The sequence below is a fragment of the Paroedura picta genome, chromosome 8 (genome assembly GCF_049243985.1).
Source record: "Paroedura picta isolate Pp20150507F chromosome 8, Ppicta_v3.0, whole genome shotgun sequence".
Lineage (NCBI taxonomy): Eukaryota > Metazoa > Chordata > Lepidosauria > Squamata > Gekkonidae > Paroedura > Paroedura picta.
Window position 1 is genome coordinate 104,242,383 of NC_135376.1, and position 21,380 is coordinate 104,263,762.

Consider the following 21,380-nt stretch of genomic DNA (forward strand, 5'->3'; position numbering starts at 1 on the left):
CATGGAAAGGGAACTCCAAGGTCATCTAGTCCAACCCTCTGCACAATGCAGGAAATTCACAACTACCTACCACCCACAGTGAATCCAATTCCATGTTCAGATGATACCCCCCCCCCCAAAAAAAAAGCCATGAATCCCTGGCTAGTCTTCCCTAGCCAATCTTAGCTCACTCTCAGCTTTGGCCTTTCTGATGATTGATCTACAGTGCCTAGTAACCTGTAGGTACTCTTCTTTAGAGCTCTGTCCTTCCCTCCATTTCCTGAACATTTCCCTTTTCTTTCTTAGTTCCTCTTGAAGTTCTCTGTTCATCCAAATAGGCTTCTTAGAGCTCCTGCAGTGTTTTCGTCTTTCTGGGATAGTCATTGATTGAGCATGCAATAGCTCTTGTTTGAGTAGCGCCCACCCTTCACATGCTCCCTTCCCTTCCAGCATTCTCGTCCACGGTATGACACTCATCATGTCTCTGAGTTTATTAAAATTTGCCCTACGAAAATCCAACATCCGCGTCTGGCTACAAGCTTCCTTGCCTCCCCATCTCAAAAGGAATTCTATGAGGACATGGTCACTTCCCCCTAGGGTCCCCACCTCCTTCACCTCCTCCACCAACTCTTGCCTGTTGGTCAGTATTAAGTCCAGTATGGCTGAACCTCTTGTGGGTTCATTTTGTTGTTAAGTGCGAAGTCGTGTCCAACCCATCGCGACCCCATGGATAATGATCCTCCAGGCCTTCCTGTCCTCTACCACTCCCCGGAGTCCATTTACGTTCACACCGACTGCTTCAGTGACTCCATCCAGCAATCTCATTCTCTGTCGTCCCCTTCTTCTTTTGCCCTCGATCGCTCCCAGCATTAGACTCTTCTCCAGGGAGTCCTTCCTTCTCATGAGGTGGCCAAAGTATTTGAGTTTCATCCTCAGCATCTGGCCTTCTAAAGAGCAGTCAGGGTTGATCTCCTCTAGGACTGACCGGTTTGTTCGCCTTGCAGTCCAAGGGACTCGCAAGAGTCTTCTCCAGCACCAGAGTTCAAAAGCCTCAATTTTTTGACGCTCAGCCTTCCTTAGAGCCTCTTGTGGCGCAGAGTGGTAAGGCAGCTGTCTGTAAGCTTTGCCCATGAGGCTGGGAGTTCAATCCCAGCAGCCGGCTCAAGGTTGACTCAGCCTTCCATCCTTCCGAGGTCGGTAAAATGAGTACCCAGCTTGCTGGGGGGTAAACGGTAATGACTGGGGAAGGCACTGGCAAACCACCCCGTATTGAGTCTGCCATGAAAACGCTGGAGGGCGTCACCCCAAGGGTCAGACATGACTCGGTGCTTGCACAGGGGATACCTTTACCTTTACCTTTACCTTCCTTATGGTCCAACTTTCGCAGTCATACATTGTGGGTTCATCTACCATTTGATAAATGAAATTGTCAGCCAGGCAGGTCAGAAAGTTGCATGACTGAGGACGCTTCGCAGAGGACGCTTCGAGAGGATGTGGATGCTGCACTTTGTGAGCAGCTTGAGAAAATATCCAAGCGTCAGGACCTTGTCATCATGGGTGACTTCAATTTCCCAGATGTGTGCTGGGAAACTAACTCTGCGAAGCGTCCTCAGTCATGCAAGTTTCTGACCTGCCTGGCTGACAATTTCATTTATCAAATGGTAGATGAACCCACAAGAGGTTCAGCCATACTGGACTTAATACTGACCAACAGGCAAGAGTTGGTGGATGAGGTGAAGGAGGTGGGGACCCTAGGGGGAAGTGACCATGTCCTCATAGAATTCCTTTTGAGATGGGGAGCCAAGGAAGCTTGTAGCCAGACGCGGATGTTGGATTTTCGTAGGGCAAACTTTAATAAACTCAGAGACATGATGAGTGTCATACCATGGACGAGAATGCTGGAAGGGAAGGGAGCATGTGAAGGGTGGGCGCTACTCAAACAAGAGCTATTGCATGCTCAATCAATGACTATTCCAGAAAGACGAAAACACTGCAGGAGCTCTAAGAAGCCTATTTGGATGAACAGAGAACTTCAAGAGGAACTAAGAAAGAAAAGGAAAATGTTCAGGAAATGGAGGGAAGGACAGAGCTCTAAAGAAGAGTACCTACAGGTTACTAGGCACTGTAGATCAATCATCAGAAAGGCCAAAGCTGAGAGTGAGCTAAGATTGGCCAGGGAAGCCCATTGTAACAAGAAAAGATTTTTCAGTTATGTGAGGAGCAAACGTAAAGTCAAGGAGGCAATAGGCCCACTGTTGGGTGCAGATGGACAAACTCTAACGAAAGATGCAGAGAAAGCAGAAAGGCTTAGTGCCTATTTTACATCAGTTTTTTCCCACAGGTCAAAGTGTTTAGGCACATCTAGAGATGGCTGTAGCCAAAGGATAGTGTCTGGGTGGCAGGTTAACATGGATAGAGAGGTTGTCGAGAGGCATTTAGCTGCACTGGATGAGTTCAAATCCCCTGGTCCAGATGAAATGCACCCGAGAGTACTCAAAGAACTTTCCAGAGAACTTGCACAGCCCTTGTCCATCATCTTCGGAACCTCTTTAAGGACTGGAGATGTCCCGGAGGACTGGAAAAGAGCAAACGTTATTCCGATCTTCAAAAAAGGGAGGAAGGATGACCCAGGAAACTACAGACCAGTGAGTCTGACCTCTGTTGTGGGGAAGATAATGGAGCAGATATTAAAGGGAGCGATCTGCAAACATCTGGAGGACAATTTGGTGATCCAAGGAAGTCAGCATGGATTTGTCTCCAACAGGTCCTGCCAGACCAACCTAGTTTCCTTTTTTGACCAAGTAACAGGTTTGCTGGATCGGGGAAATTCGGTTGATGTCATTTACTTGGATTTTAGTAAAGCTTTTGACAAGGTTCCCCATGATGTTCTGATGGATAAGTTGAAGGACTGCAATCTGGATTTTCAGATAGTTAGGTGGATAGGGAATTGGTTAGAGAACCGCACTCAAAGAGTTGTTGTCAATGGTGTTTCATCAGACTGGAGAGAGGTGAGTAGCGGGGTACCTCAGGGCTCGGTGCTCGGCCCAGTACTTTTAAACATATTTATTAATGATCTAGATGAGGGGGTGGAGGGACTACTCATCAAGTTTGCAGATGACACCAAATTGGGAGGACTGACAAATACTCCGGAAGATAGAGACAGAGTTCAACGAGATCTGAACACAATGGAAAAATGGGCAAATGAGAACAAGATGCAATTTAATAAAGATAAGTGTAAAGTTCTGCATCTGGGTCAGAAAAATGAAAAGCATGCCTACTGGATGGGGGATACGCTTCTAGGTAGCACTGTGTGTGAACGAGACCTTGGGGTACTTGTGGACTGTAAACTAAACATGAGCAGGCAGTGTGATGCAGCGGTAAAAAAGGCAAATGCAATTTTGGGCTGTATCAACAGAGGCATCACATCAAAATCACAAGATGTCATAGTCCCATTGTATACGGCACTGATCAGACCACACCTGGAGTACTGTGTGCAGTTCTGGAGGCCTCACTTCAAGAAGGACGTAGATAAAATTGAAAGGGTACAGAGGAGAGCGACGAAGATGATCTGGGGCCAAAGGACCAAGCCCTATGAAGATAGATTGAGGGACTTGGGAATGTTCAGCCTGGAGAAAAGGAGATTGAGAGGGGACATGATAGCCCTCTTTAAGTATTTGAAAGGTTGTCACTTGGAGGAGGGCAGGATGCTGTTTCCGTTGGCTGCAGAGGAAAGGACACGCAGTAATGGGTTTAAACTTCAAGTACAACGATATAGGCTAGATATCAGGAAAAAGTTTTTCACAGTCAGAGTAGTTCAGCAGTGGAATAGGCTGCCTAAGGAGGTGGTGAGCTCCCCCTCACTGGAAGTCTTCAAGCAAAGGTTGGATACACACTTTTCTTGGATGCTTTAGGATGCTTAGGGCTAATCCTGCGTTGAGCAGGGGGTTGGACTAGATGGCCTGTATGGCCCCTTCCAACTCTATGATTCTTTGATTCTATGATTCTATGAGTTTATTTCTCAGCACACATCTGGGAAATTGAAGTCACCCATGATGACAAGGTCCTGCCGCTTGGATATTTTCTCAAGCTGCTCACAAAGTGCAGCATTGACATCCTCTCGTTGGTCAGGCAGTCGGTAACAGACACCAACCATCACACTGTTTGTTTTCCCCTCACTTATTTTCACCCAGATGCTTTCCACTGTAGTTATACTCTCCTTCACTAGAATTTCCTTGACAGGTAAGCCCTTTCCTCACATAGTGCCACTCCTCCACCTCTTCGATCTATTCTGTTTTTTCTGAACAGTTCATATCCATCCAGTATTACATTCCTGTCATGAGAATCAATCTACCAAGTTTCTGTGATGCCTACTAGATCATACCTTTCCATCAGCATGAGAAGTTCCAGCTCTTCCTTCTTATTGCCCATGCTTCAGGCGTTAGTATAAAGGCATCTGAATCCTTTTACTTTTGGTTCCCTATGAGCTGGCCTTGCCGGTTGGTCTGCCCCCGATCGATCTCCTTCCTTACACTCCCTATGTTGATCGTCTCCTTCCCCTAGTGGCTTTAGTTTCAAGCTCTCCTGATGAATCTCCCCAGGTTCCTGCCAAACACATTCTTCCCCAGTTTCGATAAGTGCAGTCCATCAGGTGCTAGTAGGCCTTCCTCAAGAAAGCCTATCCCATGGTCCCAGAAACCAAATCTCTCCTGCCGGCACCAACTACGCAGCCAGTGATTCACCTCCATTATCTTCCTCTCCCGACGCATTCCTCTTCCCTTGACAGGCAAGATTTAAGAGAATACAACTTGTGCCCCCATTTGCTTGAACTTCCTCCCCAGATCTTTATAGTCTTTTTAAATAGTAGCAATGGTATTCACGGACATGTCATTTGTTCCCACATGGACCATCACAAATGGGTAGCGATCTGTAGATTTGAGGCGTTTGGGCAGCCGTTGTGAAACGTCTTTAATTTTTGCCCCTGGCAACACACCTCTCGGTTTAGGGGGTCGGGCTCAGCCACATGGCAATGCATTCCTCTTAGCAGGGAGTCTCCAATTACCAGTACTTTTTTTTTCTTCTCAACTCCATTTCCTTCTATCTCTGTGGCCTCTTCACTTTGTCTTAGACTTTGTTTTGGGGCCTCTTCCCTCATTGACACTTGTACCTCCTCTGCAAGTTCCTGAAATCTATTCTGGAGTTCCAAAGGCCCCAAGAACCGTCTCGCTCTACGCCATTGAGTCTTTTTGCGAACTGTCTGCAGAGGCTACGTAATGAGATCAATCCCCTTATCCTCTTCAGGACTGGTTGTATCCTCTTTATTCCGAGTTGCACAGCTCTGGTCTATGAACTCCTCCCCTTTCTTAATTTGGGTCAGAGTAATCTGTTTTCTAATCCCCTAATTGTTTCCTCCAAAAGTCTTACCAGCTTACACTTGGGGCAGATGTAGTCCATCTTGTCTTCTGGGAGGAAGGCAATCATGTCACACTCACTGCAGATGATGGGATGAGTGTCCTGGAGGTCCATTGTAACATCTAGGCAGTGCAACTACTAGGGAAATATAATCTACTGATTCTAATTGCTAGGCCAAGAACCCCAGGCCAAGAGCCCTTTGTCTCTCGCCCTTCGGCTCGCGCCAAAGGCTTGCGTCTCTGGCAAGAAGCAGCCCTTTTTAATCCTCCCAGCAATCACCCCACTCAGCACCACAATAGCCTCACCTGGTCAGCAGCAACACTCCCCAGTAGCTCTTTCCACGTGCTCTCAGTTGTCTGACTCAGTTGTTTGCCTTTTTTAACCACCGATTCACCCTGCTGACTCATTTTCGGTGCATGGTCTATTAAAACCCCTAGATCCTTTTTGCACATACTACTTCCAAGACTAATGAAATTCATTTTAGCCCAGTTTTCCAGCCTGTCAAGATCATCCTGTATCCTGATTCTGGCATGCTTGCTACCCCTCCCAGTTTAGTATCATCTTCAAATTTAGTAAGTACTCCCTCCATTCCTCCATCCAAATCATTTATAAATATGTTGAACAACACAGGGCCCAGAAGAAGAAGAGTTGGTTCTTATATGCCGCTTTTCCCTACCCGAAGGAGGCTCAAAGTGGCTTACAGTCGCCTTCCCATTCCTCTCCCCACAACAGACACCCAGTGGGGTGGGTGAGGCTGAGAGAGCCCTGATATCACTGCTCAGTCAGAACAGTTTTATCAGCACCGTGGTGAGCCCAAGGTCACCCAGCTGGTTGCATGTGGGGGAGCGCAGAATCGAACCCGGCATGCCAGATTAGAAGTCCGCATTCCTAACCACTACACCAAACTGGCTCTCTGAGGTACTCCACTCATCACTCCTCTCCAAGAAGATGACAAACCATTTACAAGCACCCTTTGGGTGCCATCTGTCAAGCAGTTCTAGATCCACCTAACAGTGATACGATAAGAATATCATGCGGATCCTTATCAGAAGCCTTACTGAAATCATTGTAAACATTGTCCAGAACATTCTCCTGTTCTAGCAAGGTAGTAACTTTCTCAAAAAAAGAGATATGTTTACTCTGACATGATAGTTCTTGAGAAAGCCATGCTGACTCTTAGTAATTAGAGCCACCTGCTATAGCTGCTCAAGGACTGACTGCTTGATGATTTGTTCTAAAATTTTGCCAGCTATAGATGTCAAGCTGATGGGTCGGTAGTTAATCGAATCCTCCTTATTCTCCTTCTTGAAGATAGGGACAATATTTGCCCACCTCCAACCTTCTGGCACTTCACCTGTTCTCCAAGAATTATCAAAAATAATGGACAGAGGCTCAGAAATTATGTCTGCAAGTTCTTTTAGTACCCTTTGATGCAATTCATCTGGCCCAGAGGATTTGGTTTCATTTAAATAAACTGTTTATGGACTACTCCCATCCCTCGTCACAGTAAATGATTTTGCCAGGTTGATACCCCTCACAAGAGAAAATTGAGAAGTAGGAATTGAGCATTTCATCCAGCCCAGGGGATTTGAACTCATCCAGTGCAGCTAAATGCCTCTCGACAACCTCTCTATCCATGTTAACCTGCCACCCAGACACTATCCTTTGGCTACAGCCATCTCTAGATGTGCCTAAACACTTTGACCTGTGGGAAAAAACAGATGTAAAATAGCCACTAAGCCTTTCTGCTTTCTCTGCATCTTCCATTAGAGTTTGTCCATCTGCACCCAACAGTGGGCCTATTGCCTCCTTTACTTTACGTTTGCTCCTCACGTAACTGAAAAATCTTTTCTTGTTACAATGGGCTTCCCTGGCCAATTTTAGCTCACTCTCAGCTTTGGCCTTTCTGATGATTGATCTATAGTGCCTAGTAACCTGTAGGTACTCTTCTTTAGAGCTCTGTCCTTCCCTCCATTTCCTGAACATTTTCCTTTTCTTTCTTAGTTCCTCTTGAAGTTCTCTGTTCATCCAAATAGGCTTCTTAGAGCTCCTGCAGTGTTTTCGTCTTTCTGGGATAGTCATTGATTGAGCATGCAACAGCTCTTGTTTGAGTAGCGCCCACCCTTCACATGCTCCCTTCCCTTCCAGCATTCTCGTCCATGGTATGACACTCTTCCACACAAGCAAGTATGCTGGCCACTGGGGAGGTTGCACCATTGGAAAGACAAGTGATGGATTCCCCTGCCCTTGCCTTTTGCAGACACTGAAAAGTCCCAGCAGAACCAGACGGATGACTCCAACCCTGAGGATGGCTCCCTGAAAAAGAAGCAGCGCCGGCAGAGAACTCACTTCACTAGCCAACAGCTCCAAGAACTTGAAGCCACTTTCCAGCGGAACCGTTACCCTGACATGAGCACCCGCGAAGAGATCGCCATCTGGACCAACTTGACTGAAGCCAGAGTCCGGGTATAGTGCCTTCTCTCCCTGAATATGGCCAGAGCTTGTAGGGCAGTGGGGGAGAACAAGCCACATAAAAGCATATGATTGGGGGCTCTTGTGGCAGGCCGATGCTGCACCTGTTTGTATTTGACTGCCCTGTGCCAAGTCAGACCACTGGTCCCTTTGGGCCAGCAGGCCTGCTGTGCCTTTGGCTGGATCCAACCACAACAGTGGACCACATCTGCCTTGGCCCCAGGAGTGCCCCAAGTTCTGCTCCTGCCAGCAGAACTTAGGACATTTTGCACACATCCTTGCCACTGAGCCACGGCCCTTCCGAGCTCAGGTGGAACTGCCTTATGCTGCTCTGACTGGCAGCAGCTCTCCCGCATCTCAGGCAGGGAAAGATCTTCTCACAGTCCCTGCCATATGAGGCTATTTGTTGAAGAGTTTTGTTTTTAATATATAGAACAGAAAGGTTATGAAAGACTATAAGAAAAAGAACAGACATCATTTATCTTTTACATTACAGTCTAGGTTTGCATTAGTTGATTGTGAAGACCTTCCGTTACCCAGAAAAGCAAACTTTTGACTTGAAGCCAAAGATTTCATTCAACAAGGCATTGTTGAAACTGAGGCAAGAATTCTGGGTCACCACATATAAATCCAACCCCGCTCCCCCACCCCACCCCAGAATCCACTCGATAGCAGGATCCTAAGGTTGCGTTCCGGAGGGGAGTGAAGATGGATAGCGCCCAGGTGAGAGTTACGGGGGGGGGGGGGAGGAGGGGAAGAATGCAGGAAGGAGCATGAGGGCAATAAAGAATATAAGGCAAGGAGGACAGATGGACTACAACCCCTGCAGGGCTAGCACTCTAAATATCCTCCTAAATCAACACCCCTAAATAATGGCAGAGACTGCAGGTTCTGACATGGATATTATTAAAATATTATTGTACTTCATCTCTAGCCCAATTAAATCTAATGATAGAATCAGAGAATACTAGAGTTGGAAGGGACCTCACGGGTCATCTAGTCCAACCACCCGCACTATGCAGGAGACTCACATCCCAATCGCTCATCTACTGTAACCTGCCACCCCTTTGCCTTCACAGAATCAGCTTCTCTGTCAGATGGCTATCTAGCCTCTGTTTAAAAATTTCCAAAGATGGAGAAACCCACTACCTCCTGAGGAAGCCTGATCTACTGAGAAACCGCTCTAACTGTCAGGAACTTCTTCCGGATGTTTTGATGAAATTTCTTTTGAATTAATTTCATCCCATTCGTTCTGGTCTGTCCCTCTGGTCCATCCTCTATATGGCAGCCTTTTAAATACTTGAAGAATGTTATCAGATCCCCTCTCAGTCATCTCCTCTCTAAGCTAAACAGACCAAGCTCCCCCAACCTTTCTTCATATGTCTTGGTCTCCAATCTTTGTTGCCCTGCTCTGGACACATTCCAGTTTGTCAACATCCCTCTTCAACTGGGGTGCCCAAAACTGAACACAGTACTCCAAGTGAGGTCGAGCAGAGCAGAGTAAAGCGGTACCATCCCCTCCCGTGATCTGGACACGATACTCCGTTTGATACAGCCCAAAATCCCATCTGCCTTTTTAGCCACTGAGTCACCCCCACTATGCAGAGAAATATTATGTCTACATATTTGCATCTTCTTGATGTCCCACCCCTGAGAAGAGCTTTTCTCCTGGCACGAATGAATGCTTTCCCCTCAAAGGTCTTAGAGGGAAGATTCCACCGTATCAAATACCATGCGAGACTCTGTCCGTGTGGTTCTGGCTGCCCTGACTCTGTCTCACACATTTCGTTAGATTGCCCCTTATATGAGCAGTGTCGGGATGACAGCTTTGTTGCTTTGCTGGGAAACAAGCCTTCTGTAAGTGAATCTATGACCTTGCAATTTCTGCTCTCTGACAAAGACCCAGAGGTAACCATTTTAGTTGCCAGAGTTTTAACTAAGATGCTTTTATAATATGCTGCCTACCCTGTATTTTATCTTTCATAGTTTATTTAATCATTTTAAGATCTGTTTGGTTATGTAACCTCATGGCCTATTTTATTTATTCAAGGGACCAAGCCCTATGAAGATAGGTTGAGGGACTTGGGAATGTTCAGCCTGGAGAAAAGGAGGTTGAGAGGAGACATGATAGCCCTCTTTAAGTATTTGAAAGGTTGTCACTTGGAGGAGGGCAGGATGCTGTTTCTGTTGGCTGCAGAGGGAAGGACGCACAGTAATGGGTTTAAACTTCAAGTACAACGATATAGGCTAGATATCAGGAAAAAAATTTTCACAGTCAGAGTAGTTCAGCAGTGGAATAGGCTGCTTAAGGAAGTGGTGAGCTCCCCCTCACTGGCAGTCTTCAAGCAAAGGTTGGATACACACTTTTCTTGGATGCTTTAGGATGCTTAGGGCTGATCCTGTGTTGAGCAGGGTGTTGGACTAGATGGCCTGTATGGCCCCTTCCAACTCTATGATTCTATGATTATTTTGTTGAAATTTTAAACCCTATTTTTATATGTCTTATACATATTTTATGCCAATAAAAGGTTACTGATTGACTGACTGACTGACTGACTCACTGGGTCACCCTGCTGACTCATGTTCAATGTATGGTCTACTAAGACACCTTCGCACATGCTACTGCCAAGACTAGTCTCCCCCATCTTATATTGGTGTATTTGGTTTTTCTAACCTAAATGCAGAACTTTACATTTGTCTCTATTGAACTTCATTTTATTCAGTTTAGCCCACTTCTCGAGCCTATCAAGATCATCCTGTATTCTGTTGCTGTTTTCAGTTGTGTTTGCTACCCCTCCCAGTTTGGTATCGTCTGCAAATTTAATAAGTACCCCCTCTAATCCCTCATCCAAATCATTTATAAATATGTTGAACAACACAGGCCCCAGGACAGATCCTTGGGGTACTCCACTTGTCACTCTTTTCCAAGAAGATGCTGAACCATTAACAAGTACCCTCTGGGTATGATATGTCAACCAGTTATTGATCCACCTGACAGAATTAGGATCCATACCGCATTTTACCAACTTGTCAACAAGAATATCATTTTGAACCATATCAAAAGCTTTACTGAAATCCAGATAAACTATGTCCACGGCATTCCCCTGATCCAGCAAGGTAGTCACTTTCTCGAAAGAAGAGATAAGGTTGGTCTGACATGACTTGTTCTTGTGAAACCCATGCTGAGTCTTAGAAATCACAGCTCTCAGTTCCAGCTGTTCAAGGACTGTGTGTTTGATTATTTGTTCCAAAATTTTGCCAACTACAGATGTCAAGCTGAGGGGTCGATAATTACCCGGATCCTCCTTTTTCCCTTTCTTGAAGATGGGGACAACATTTGTCTGCCTCCAATTGTCTGGCACCTCACCCGTTATCTGTAAGAATGTTTATCTCTCCTTTTCTCTGAAATTCTTTGTGAGATTTCTTTCAGAAATCACATCCTTGTTGTCTATCTTGAGATCCGTCTTGGGATGTTGCTGTAGGATTCTGTTTCTAGTTGACTTCTTCACAAAACGAACCAGTGTGTCTCATGGAGCTTTTCTCATAGTTGCAAATGTGGAATTCACTCTATTATAAACAGAATCCATTTCCATTTCCATGTCTTCACCCAGGAGTCCCAAGAATTCTGCAAAAGCGTTTAAGTACTCTTTGTCTTATATTTTCTGTAATACTTCTCAGTCTTAAAAAATATTCCTTCTGTTTGAGTTCCATAGCACCAAATTATCTTTGTTTCTAGTTGTGTATTGACCACCTCCATCTTTATGTTGATGTTCAATTCTTCTCTTTAAAGGACTGAACTTCTGGGAGAAAATTTATGTTCTCAGATCTCTAAATATCTTCTTTCACTTCTGATGGCCTGGATTTAAAGGACTCTTCTAGGCACTGGAGTCTATTGTCTAATTGAAGACTAGTATCGAATTTACAGTCTCTGATCCAAGTTTGGTCCATTTGTGTCAGAAATTCTGAAAAGAGTCCATACTTGGCTTTTCAGGTGTTTGCACAAGCTTAATATTTTCTTGTTGTAAAATTTAAAATGTGTATATCATCAACAAACAGGAAATAACATTTTTTGTAATCCTCCAGGTGAATTAATAATCCTAAACGTGTAGTTACTCAGATATCCACTAGATGGTAGTATTCTATCACAAATGGAATATATCACTGTGGAATATAATCAAGAAAAGACTGGCTGATTTTGTTTAATAGCCAAATGTCAATCAGCTAAATGATTATATGCCAGAGTATATGAAGAGTATATGATATGGAAGTAGTTTGCTCTCATCTTCCATAATATTTCCAAGGAGAGATTGGCATTTTTGTCCAAATACAGCTGGGTATAAGAAATAGATTTGTTTCCTTTCCAGATGTCTGAAACTTTGTAAAAAAAAAAAAGAAGATAGCTGCAGTAATTTTTATCTCTGTCGTGAATTCACTCTCTCATGCTTCTGATTTTTTTGATGCTTCCCAGTGCCCATTCCGCATCAGGGAGCTTCAAAGCAACCTTCCAAAGCAAGAGTGAGAGAAATATTCCTCATTTTCCCTCTTTCTGAGGAAAATAAGCAACAGAAAACCCTTTTAATTATTGGGTTTTCCAGCTGTGCCGGTCACAGACACACAAAGTTGCATCCTGCAGCCATTGGCTTCAGTGGAATGAGAATACTTTGGAGTAAAGGGGGCTTTCTGCATACCAAGCATGTGCTATCCCCCCTTCCCTGTCTCATAGAGCATTCTGGGTAATACAGAAGCTGCCAACATGGGATTTAAGGGATGCCTTGTAGGTTATAATTGGGAGCACAACTGGGGCTCAGTGGTAGAGCGTCTGCTGGGCATGCCCAAGTTCCCTTGGTGGCATCTTCAGTGGAAATGATCAGGCACCAGGCGATGGGAAAGATCGGAGACTGTGGAGAACTGCCACCTGTCCAGTACCGACCGGGATGGACCAAGAGGCTGATTCTGTATAAATGGAAAAACCATCCCTGTTTTTGCCATTTGCCAGCTATCCCAAGCTGTCCTTTTATTGCTGGTTCGGTTCTCTGTATATGCAGTTGATTACCCTAGAGGTCTTAGGTGTGAATTATCACAGCAGAGAGTTAGTGGGGGGGGGGGAGTCTCTGTTCGACCCAGTCTCTATGACAATGCGACCTCTAGTTCTTGGAATGTGACTGGAGGGAAAACACCCTTTCGGACTCTGTGCTCAGAAGGACTAGCAGGCTAAAGGTTAAAACAGAGCAGAAGTCACCTGACTTTAATCTTAGCAAGGATTGTTTGGAATAAAGCATCATTGTACTTTACAATCAAGAATCTTTCCTACAAATGGATTTTTCTTACTAAAAGCAATGACTCAAACCTCACCGATTGCTAAGACTCAAATCAGACTCATGTGTTCATTTTTCTCAGTTTATTGCTGCTGGACAATTGTAATGCTACAGCAAAATTTCCAAGAACAAGAATGTACAATGTTCTGCATCTTTTTGGTTGTGGAAAGACCCAGCTGACATATGGCTTCCCTGTAGGATTTTCAAGGCAAGAGATGTCCGGAAGTGGGTTGCCCTTGCCTGCCTGCCTCCACATCACAACCCGGATATTCCTTGGCCGTCTCCCACCCAAATAACAGCCAGGGCTGGACCCTGTTCAGTTTCTGAGATCTAATGACTTCAGGCTGGCCTGGGCTGTCCAGGTCAGGGCATTTTGATCGGCCCTTAACAAAAAGGTCTTACATGGATTTAGTTTTGCATTTTGTGCAGCTCAGCAGAGCTGCCTATGACTTTTGTTTGTTTGTTTTGTCTTGTCTGTGCAATATCTGGAGATAGTCAAGCACCGGCCAAGCCGGTTGCATCATTTTTGCATTGAATCAGAACCAGATTTCAGGAACTCCCATCACTGTAGAACATAGAATGGACTGCAGCACTAGTTTAGCCAAAGCTGCTAAGGACAAGAGAGTACAGGACACCAGACCAGCCGAACCTCCTGCAGTGGCCTCATGGAGATGTGGAGAGAGAACTAGAATTCCTGCTCGGCTGCCTTTCAGCTACCTTCATGAGTCTCCTGTTTTCAAGCCAGAGCAAGGCATTCCATAGATTATGGCCTGTGTTAAAAAGTAGTTAAAAGGATGGCGATTTCTGTACCGCCCTGTCCAGGGAACCTGCTCAAGGGCTTATGGTTCTCATATTGGAGCACCAGCTTAGATGGCAGCATAGAAGGGGATTCTGTCTTAAGATCGAGGGTGTACGTAGGTAAGGAGTTTAATAACCATCCCTTGACAAGCGTACGTCCTTACAGTCCCCCAGGGTCACTTTGTTGAGCTCCAGTTTGCCTTCAGCCCATATGGGGAAAACCTTTTTGGGAAGAAAGGCCTCAGGGAGGTAAGAAGCAATTGCAGGAGCTGTTGTTGTTGTTATTATTGGATTTAGTACCCGCCGTTCCTGGCAGTGGGTTACAACATCAAAACCCCCCACAAGTGGGCTTGCAGTGGGTTACAACATCAAAACCCCCCACAATAAAATAAAACCATTCCCAACTGGTTTTACACATTCTGCATCTCCATGTTCCTTTTGCTTCTTCAGTTGGACTCCATCCTCTGCTCTCCTGAGCTTTATAGCAAATAATGGGTTAAACACACAGCTTGGCTGTTGCTAAATCTAGTTAAACCCTCAGAAAGTGAATACTTGTTTTCCCCTTGAAGCCAGGGATTGTAGTCATTACAACTGCAGAGAGCTGTGCCCAACTCCCCTCCCACATAAGACGCCCCTTGGGCTAGTCCCCTTTATTTACTTGCTTACTTACTTATTAGATGTTTATACCAACCTCCCATAGGACCCTGCTTTGCAGGGGGCATGTCAGCATAAAACTGAAAGCCAGTTAACGGTGTTTACTTCCGCAGGCAGATGAGTTCCCATTTTGCTTTCCTTCCTGGTAAGAATGCAAAGGCATGGGGAGAGAGGATTTGCATCAGGGAACCAACCAACAGACCAGGGGATACGTCCTTCCCTCTTTTTCCTGTCCTTGTCCTTCCTGTCCCTGCAGCTCTCTCTCTCCCAGGCTGCTGTTCCATGCATGGAGTGGTAGTGGATCACAATCTAGAGACCTTGCCCTGATCCCCTGCTCCTCCTGCACATGCAGCCAGCTGGGCAACCTCTCAGCCCCACCTGCCTCACAAGGGGCCTGTTGTGGGGTGCAGAAGGGGAGCTGCACTGAGACATCTTGGGGTAGAGAAAAGCAGGGCATAAAACTCTTCTTCCTCAATCAGGGGTCTTGATTCTGGGATGCAGGGTGAAGATCACAGCGGGAGAGCTGGAGGGCTGGCTTGCCTTCTGTCTCTGCTTCAAATAGTCTCCATGGCCCTGCACTGCATGAGGTGGCTGGCCCAACTTAAGGACTGAACTAGATGAGCCCAGAGGCCCCTTCCAGTTGGGGGCCAGTCAACACCCCCCCCCATAATGAACCCCCTGAAATGAAAACATCACTGAATGGAAATTATGCTAGAAGCAATAGCTCTATGATGCTGCTCGTGGTGGTTGTGAAATGTGGTTTTAAACGTTTTTATAAAGTCTTAATTTTAATTACATTATTGTTGTTCCTTTTGTTGTGCAGAAGGGTGGCATATCAGTCAGATAAATAGAATTATATCAGACACTTGGGGCGTACCCCAGCTAGCTGCAATGGATTATGTACAAGACCAGCCAATTGAAGTCACAATATCCCAACTGCTTAGACACAAGCTAAAAACCTCAAGCCCAAAATGAATAAAAGTGTCATCCAAGAAAGCCTATTTGCCAGCTCCTCCCAAGTTATAAATTGTTAAAGGAGAAGGGATAGCTGGTGTCTGAGCACGTACAGTTTCCGTGTTTCTTGTGGCAATGGAGAAATGCAAGCCAGGGTCTCTCACAGGTCTGTGCAAAGTGACCCTGCATTCTCAGCATCTCCAGAAAGAGCCGCCTGAAGCAAGCGCAGTTCCCTCTCCTGCTGTCTGGGAATGTTGACCGGGATCACTTCCCTTCTCCTTTCTCTTGTAGGTTTGGTTTAAGAACCGGCGAGCCAAATGGAGGAAGCGAGAAAGAAACCAGCAGGCAGAGCTCTGCAAGAACAGTTTTGGAGCCCAGTTCAATGGACTGATGCAACCTTACGAGGAGATGTACAGTGGCTACTCCTACAACAACTGGGCCTCTAAAAGCCTGGCGACCAGCAGCCTGTCAGCCAAGAGCTTCCCCTTCTTCAACTCAATGAATGTCAGCCCTCTCTCCTCACAGCCCATGTTCTCCACCCCCAGCTCCATTGGGTCCATGCCCGTGCCTTCTTCCATGGTGCCCTCCACAGTGACTGGTGTGCCCAGCTCCAGCCTCAACAGCCTGGGGAGTCCCGGCCTGAGCTCCTCCTCCGTTTCCTCCGGCACCTGCCCTTATGCTGCCTCCACTGCCAGCCCCTACATGTACAGGGACACGTGCAACTCCAGCCTGGCGAGCCTAAGGCTGAAGGCAAAGCAACATGCCAACTTCAGCTACTCAGCTCCCTCCAACCTGAGCCCCTGCCAGTATGCCACTGTGGATAGGCCAGTATGAGGGACCAGAACCACCCTGCCCACCCCTGGCCGTGTGACCCCCCCCCCCCCGACAGGCACACCAACTTCCTACAAGATGTATTCAGTTATTGTCATGGTATAAATTGTTGACTGCCTTTTGGTAAAGTAAATGCAGTTGTTCATTTGAATTCTATTTTGGGGGAAAGAATCCCCCCCCCCCGGCTCTGAGCTCATTTCCAACTCAGCACCCCAACCTGCAGCGCCTGCCTCTGCGTTGGCCATCAGCCATCGGTTGGAGGGGACCTTGATATCCGCACTGGAGCCTTTGTCAGATGTTTATCCTGCCCTGCACAATCCCTGTGAGCACAATGCTTGGCCTTTTGTCTTTCTTTACAGATTTTGGGATTTGGTTGTGGGGGACTGGCAAAGGGAGGGTATGCTCTCATGAAAGCTGGATGGTGTGTAAAATCAGGGGTAAAGGAGACACAAGTTCTTCCCCAAACACAGATGAGTTTGTTAATGATATTTCTATTCCTGCTGCTGTTGATAGAGCTACCGCACATTTATTGAAAACATTTTTATGCTGCCGCTCCACTCAACGCAGTGGGCATGAAAACATGAAAATAGCGTTAAAATTAACCCACTGCGCGTAGGAGGTTTTCCTGTCCTCCTCCCCCTGCCTGGCAGGAGCAACTCCCTGCACTGCTGGGCCTTTTTCAAGCTGTTTGCAAAATCAGCAGTTGACTCTTGCTTTGACATCATCATGTTCTGAGCATTCCCAGCCTTCATTTTTTGAAAAACGTCCTAGCCGTTTTTGTTGAGAAATAGAAAGGCAGAGAACGGCAGAACTCTGTAAATACAAGAGGCTAGAAAACATGGGAAATCAGAAAACCTGGCATCAAGATTGCTCTAACGTCATAACGCTAGAACCATTTTGCAAATTAAAAAAACAACAACGCAACCTCGTCCAGGTGGGGCTCATGGCTGCTGCATACATGAGACTGGAGAGTCTGAACTTTACCACCCAAATGGCAACTATCAAGGTTTTGCTGCCATCTTTTCAGACATTTCGTAGCAAAGCGTGTTTGGAAAGGTAAGAGAAAAGCCAGGAGTTGTACATGATAACCATGTTCCTTGGGGGGAGCAAGGGAAGAAACACTTCCCAACCGTTTAAAGGAAGAGCTGATCAAATGCTGGGAGACACACCCAAGCTGCAGCTCTGAGTTTCTAAGGAAGTGTGATCCCATCCAGAATAGTCTTATGAAGTGCCTGATAGTGAATCACACCACTGGTCTACAAAGGTCAACGTTGATTGTTCATAGAATCCTAGAGTTGGAAGGGGCCATACTGGCCATCTAGTCCAACCCCCTGCTCAATGCAGGATCAGCCCAGAGCATCCTAAAGCTTTGGCTGGCACTGACTTCAGGATCCCTCCCGTGCATCACTACCTGATCCTTTAAACTGGAGCTTCCAGGGACACCCTACAAAGGAGATGCTCTACCCCTGAGCCAGGCCCTTCTCTTGCAGTTCCCAGCTCTCTCTTACTGTTGGCATCTCAGCCATCTGGCTTCCTTCTTGAGGCTACTGCCTTACTGGGCTTGAGACAGAATCAGGGGTCCCCAGCCTACAGGAGGCCGTAAGATCCGGCGATGGGATGCAGCCCTTGCTTCTTACAGCAAAGCTTCATCCACCCTCAGCAACTGCCATTGCATTGTGAAGATGCAACGAGGAACTACTCAGGAGCAGGACATGATCCTGGGTAGACACACCTCATTTCACCCAGCCCACTAAGGACCAGGGTCCCAAGCGCACCGGTGCTCCTGCAAGCGCTTTTGCCAGGCAATTTGGCAATTTAACATTCAGGCACATCCACCAGGCTTGTGGCAGCGTCACTATGAGCAAAACCAGCATGATCCATGGAAAGGATGGGAGGGGAGTTACCAGTTGGCACCTGCCTCATCTCCTTGCTGGGAGGCAGAAACTGCTTGGAAGGGGGATTATAATGAACAGATTATTATGAACTGTGAGGAACCCACTGTTCAACCATTGTCTGCCCCATAGGTCACAGCTACAATAACCACCCCTCACTACTCTGTTGTCTGTATATGCTTACAACTCTGTCAACATGGCGTATGGAGAAACAGCGGCCATTCCGAATGTTTTGGACAATGCCCATCTTTGGGTACGTGGCTGACTCAGCACACATGAGAGTCTCCCATCAGGTGGCACACTCCGTGGAGCCCCTGTTTCACAAGTACTGTTGGTTTTTATGCCCTGCATTTCACTACCCAAGGGAGTCTTGCCATCCTTTCCTCTATGATGCAGGTGGGGCTAAGAGAGCTCTGGACTGTCTGACTGTCCCAAGGTCACCTAGTTGGCTTCATGCGGAGGAATGGGGACTCAAACCCAGTTCTCCTGTTCAGAATCCACCATTTGTAACCACTTCACCACACTGGCTTCGGATAAAATTCACAGCCCCCATGTTGACCTGTTCCTTGCCTAGTGCTGGAAGGACCTGTCCAGAAGCTGCGGCAGGAAACTGAAGGCTGGATGTGGTAGAGGCAGCCAACCCACACAGCGTTGTGTTTGAAATAGGATGTACCTGCTGGCTGAAGGCCAATCACGGCTATGTGGGAGCTCAGAATCTCGCCGTCCTGTCCTGTATTTTTTAAGTTCTCTACTTTCTCATGATAAGGTTCTGAGGCAGCTTTTAAAAGACTATTCTAGTCTAGTTGCTATGTATCCTTATCCATGGTTCTCGTAAATATTTGGGAATCTGCCCAGGGGGTAGAACGTGTCCGGCCTCCGGATAGTGTCCAGACTGGCCACAACCTGATTGGGACGGCCACTAAGCGCCCCACCCTACCTCCCTCGGCCGCCTGGCTGCAGGCGCACCTGGCTGCTGGAGCAGACGTCTCTCCGCCACTCTGCTGCTACACATGCCCGCTGGCAGTGCTCAGCGGCGCCACCCAAAAGGGCCCGCCAGAACCCGTGGCACCGCAGATGCGCACACCCTGCTGCCGACGAGACCATCCCAGCAGCGGGAGACTGCCGAGAGTGGTAGGTCCCAGCAGCGCTGCACCATGACAGGAGGCAGTGCTGCTGCTGGAGAACTGGGGCCACCACTGCCTTCCGCCCGTTGTGGGAGCCACCCAACGCAGCATCCTCTTCTATCCTGGCTAGAACGCTTGTCTGTCCTTGTCTAACCTGGACTGGCCCTGCCCAATTATGTATACCGCTCCCCGAGCAGTTACAGATAGCATATGAACCACTGGACAGCTTAACTGTTTAAACAAGGAACTAGAACATTTCATGCTGTCATGCTTAGGTTATGGTGTGGCATATATAACTGGCTTCAACCCCATTTCATTTTCACAACAACCCTGCAGGTTAGGTTAGGCTGAGAGGGAGTGACTGGCCCAAGATCACCCAGTGAGCTTCCATAGGAGGCTGGGGATTTGAACCAAGATCTTCCATATGCTGTAGGTTTGACAATTTGTACTGTTTCTTACTTATTTTTCTAGTTGGGAAATGTTTATGCCATCGCATCAGAGACGGCATCAGTCTACGTACAGCAGACTGATGGGGAATGAGGCCTGGTTTTCCTCCATGTCCAGTGTCCGCAAGGTCCCTATTTCTTAGAACTGCTAAATTTAGAATGGATCAAACGGGTTCAGAATGGTGTGAACAGAAAGACAAAAAACCACATCAAACTGGTTTAGATTGATCAACTTGGTCTGAAACCAACTTGGAGTTGTGGTCAGGAGTGTGAAGTTCTAATTTGGCAAGCTGGGTTTGATTCTGTGCTCCTCCACATGCAACCAGCTGGGTGACCTTTGGCTGTTCTGACTGAGCAGGAATCTCAGGGCTCTCTCAGCTTCACGCACCACGCAGGGTTCCTGTTGTGGGGAGGGGAAAGGGAAGGTGATTGGAAACAGCTTTGAGGCTCCTTCGGAGAGAAAAAAGTGGCATATAAGAACCAACTCTTCTTCAGTAATCTCAGGGCTCTCTCAGCCTCCCCTCCCTCACAGGGTGTTTGTTGTGGGGAGAGGAAAGGGAAGGCGAACGTAAGCTGCTTTGAGACTCCTTCAGGTAGACAAAAGCAGCACATAAGAACCAACTCTTCTTAAACCAGATCAAAACTGTTTAGAGCAGACAAAACCAATTCAAATCAGTTTCACTGGGATCCAACTACTTAAAACCAGATCCACAACTTTGTAGTGACACAATGACAAAAAACAAGGTTCCAAAGCACAGATCTTTGTGGATCCTCTGGATTTTTTGTGTTAGGTTATCCCGAATTCCTTATCAACTCATGTTCAATGGCCATAGCCACAGAATTCCCAACAAATATCAGGTGATCCTAGAGTGCCAAAATGGTGCAAATACATGGTTCCAAAGTGTGGGTCCCCCATGGATCCGTAGGATTTTTGCTTTGGGTCACAACAAGCCATCAGACAAGATTTCTTGTGCGTAGCCACTGATGGCACCTGAAAGTCATGCATCCACAGCTGTGTTGCACTGCCACATCACCAAAGCGTTTTTTCTAGGCACAGATTCTCATGGGTCCTTGAGGCTTTTGCATTACTTTGCTCCAAACCTTAAAATCACATCTTATATCATGTCCATAACCACAGATTTTATCACAGAGCCACAGCCTCTGTGTGACGTTATGGTGCAAAAACATGGTTCCAAATTTGAGATACTTGTGGATTGTTAGAATTTTTACTTTGGGTTATCCCAAATACACCACTGTCACAAATCATGTCTGTAACTACAGATTTTGCCACAAAAAGCATGGATTTAAAATTTCATGGCACCACCACATCCCATCGATACAGTCTGAAGCATGGATCTTCAGGAAGGTTTCATTACATCATCCCCAACTCACCGTCAGATCACATTGCCACAGATTGCACTAAAAAAATCATGGATCCACAGCTTTGTGGCGCCTGCAGTGTGCAACAACATGGATCTTCATGGATTCCTAGGATTTTTGCATTCA

At 46.6% G+C, this 21,380-nt stretch overlaps 1 protein-coding gene across 2 annotated transcripts in view; it reads left to right on the plus strand.

The window, feature by feature from the left end:
* The window catches only part of PITX3 (paired like homeodomain 3), a 52,406-nt gene extending 35,573 nt beyond the window's left edge, over nucleotides 1-16,833 (plus strand). The window contains exons 3-4 of one of the 2 annotated variants that reach the window (XM_077351135.1): nucleotides 7,649-7,854; nucleotides 15,873-16,824. In XM_077351135.1, coding sequence (XP_077207250.1) covers nucleotides 7,649-7,854; nucleotides 15,873-16,415 — 749 coding nt within the window. In that variant the 3' untranslated portion in view covers nucleotides 16,416-16,824. Of the gene's footprint in view, nucleotides 1-7,648; nucleotides 7,855-15,872 lie in introns of both variants that reach the window. The other variant, XM_077351134.1, reaches the window with a different exon arrangement.
* Nucleotides 16,834-21,380: the final 4,547 nt, after the last annotated feature.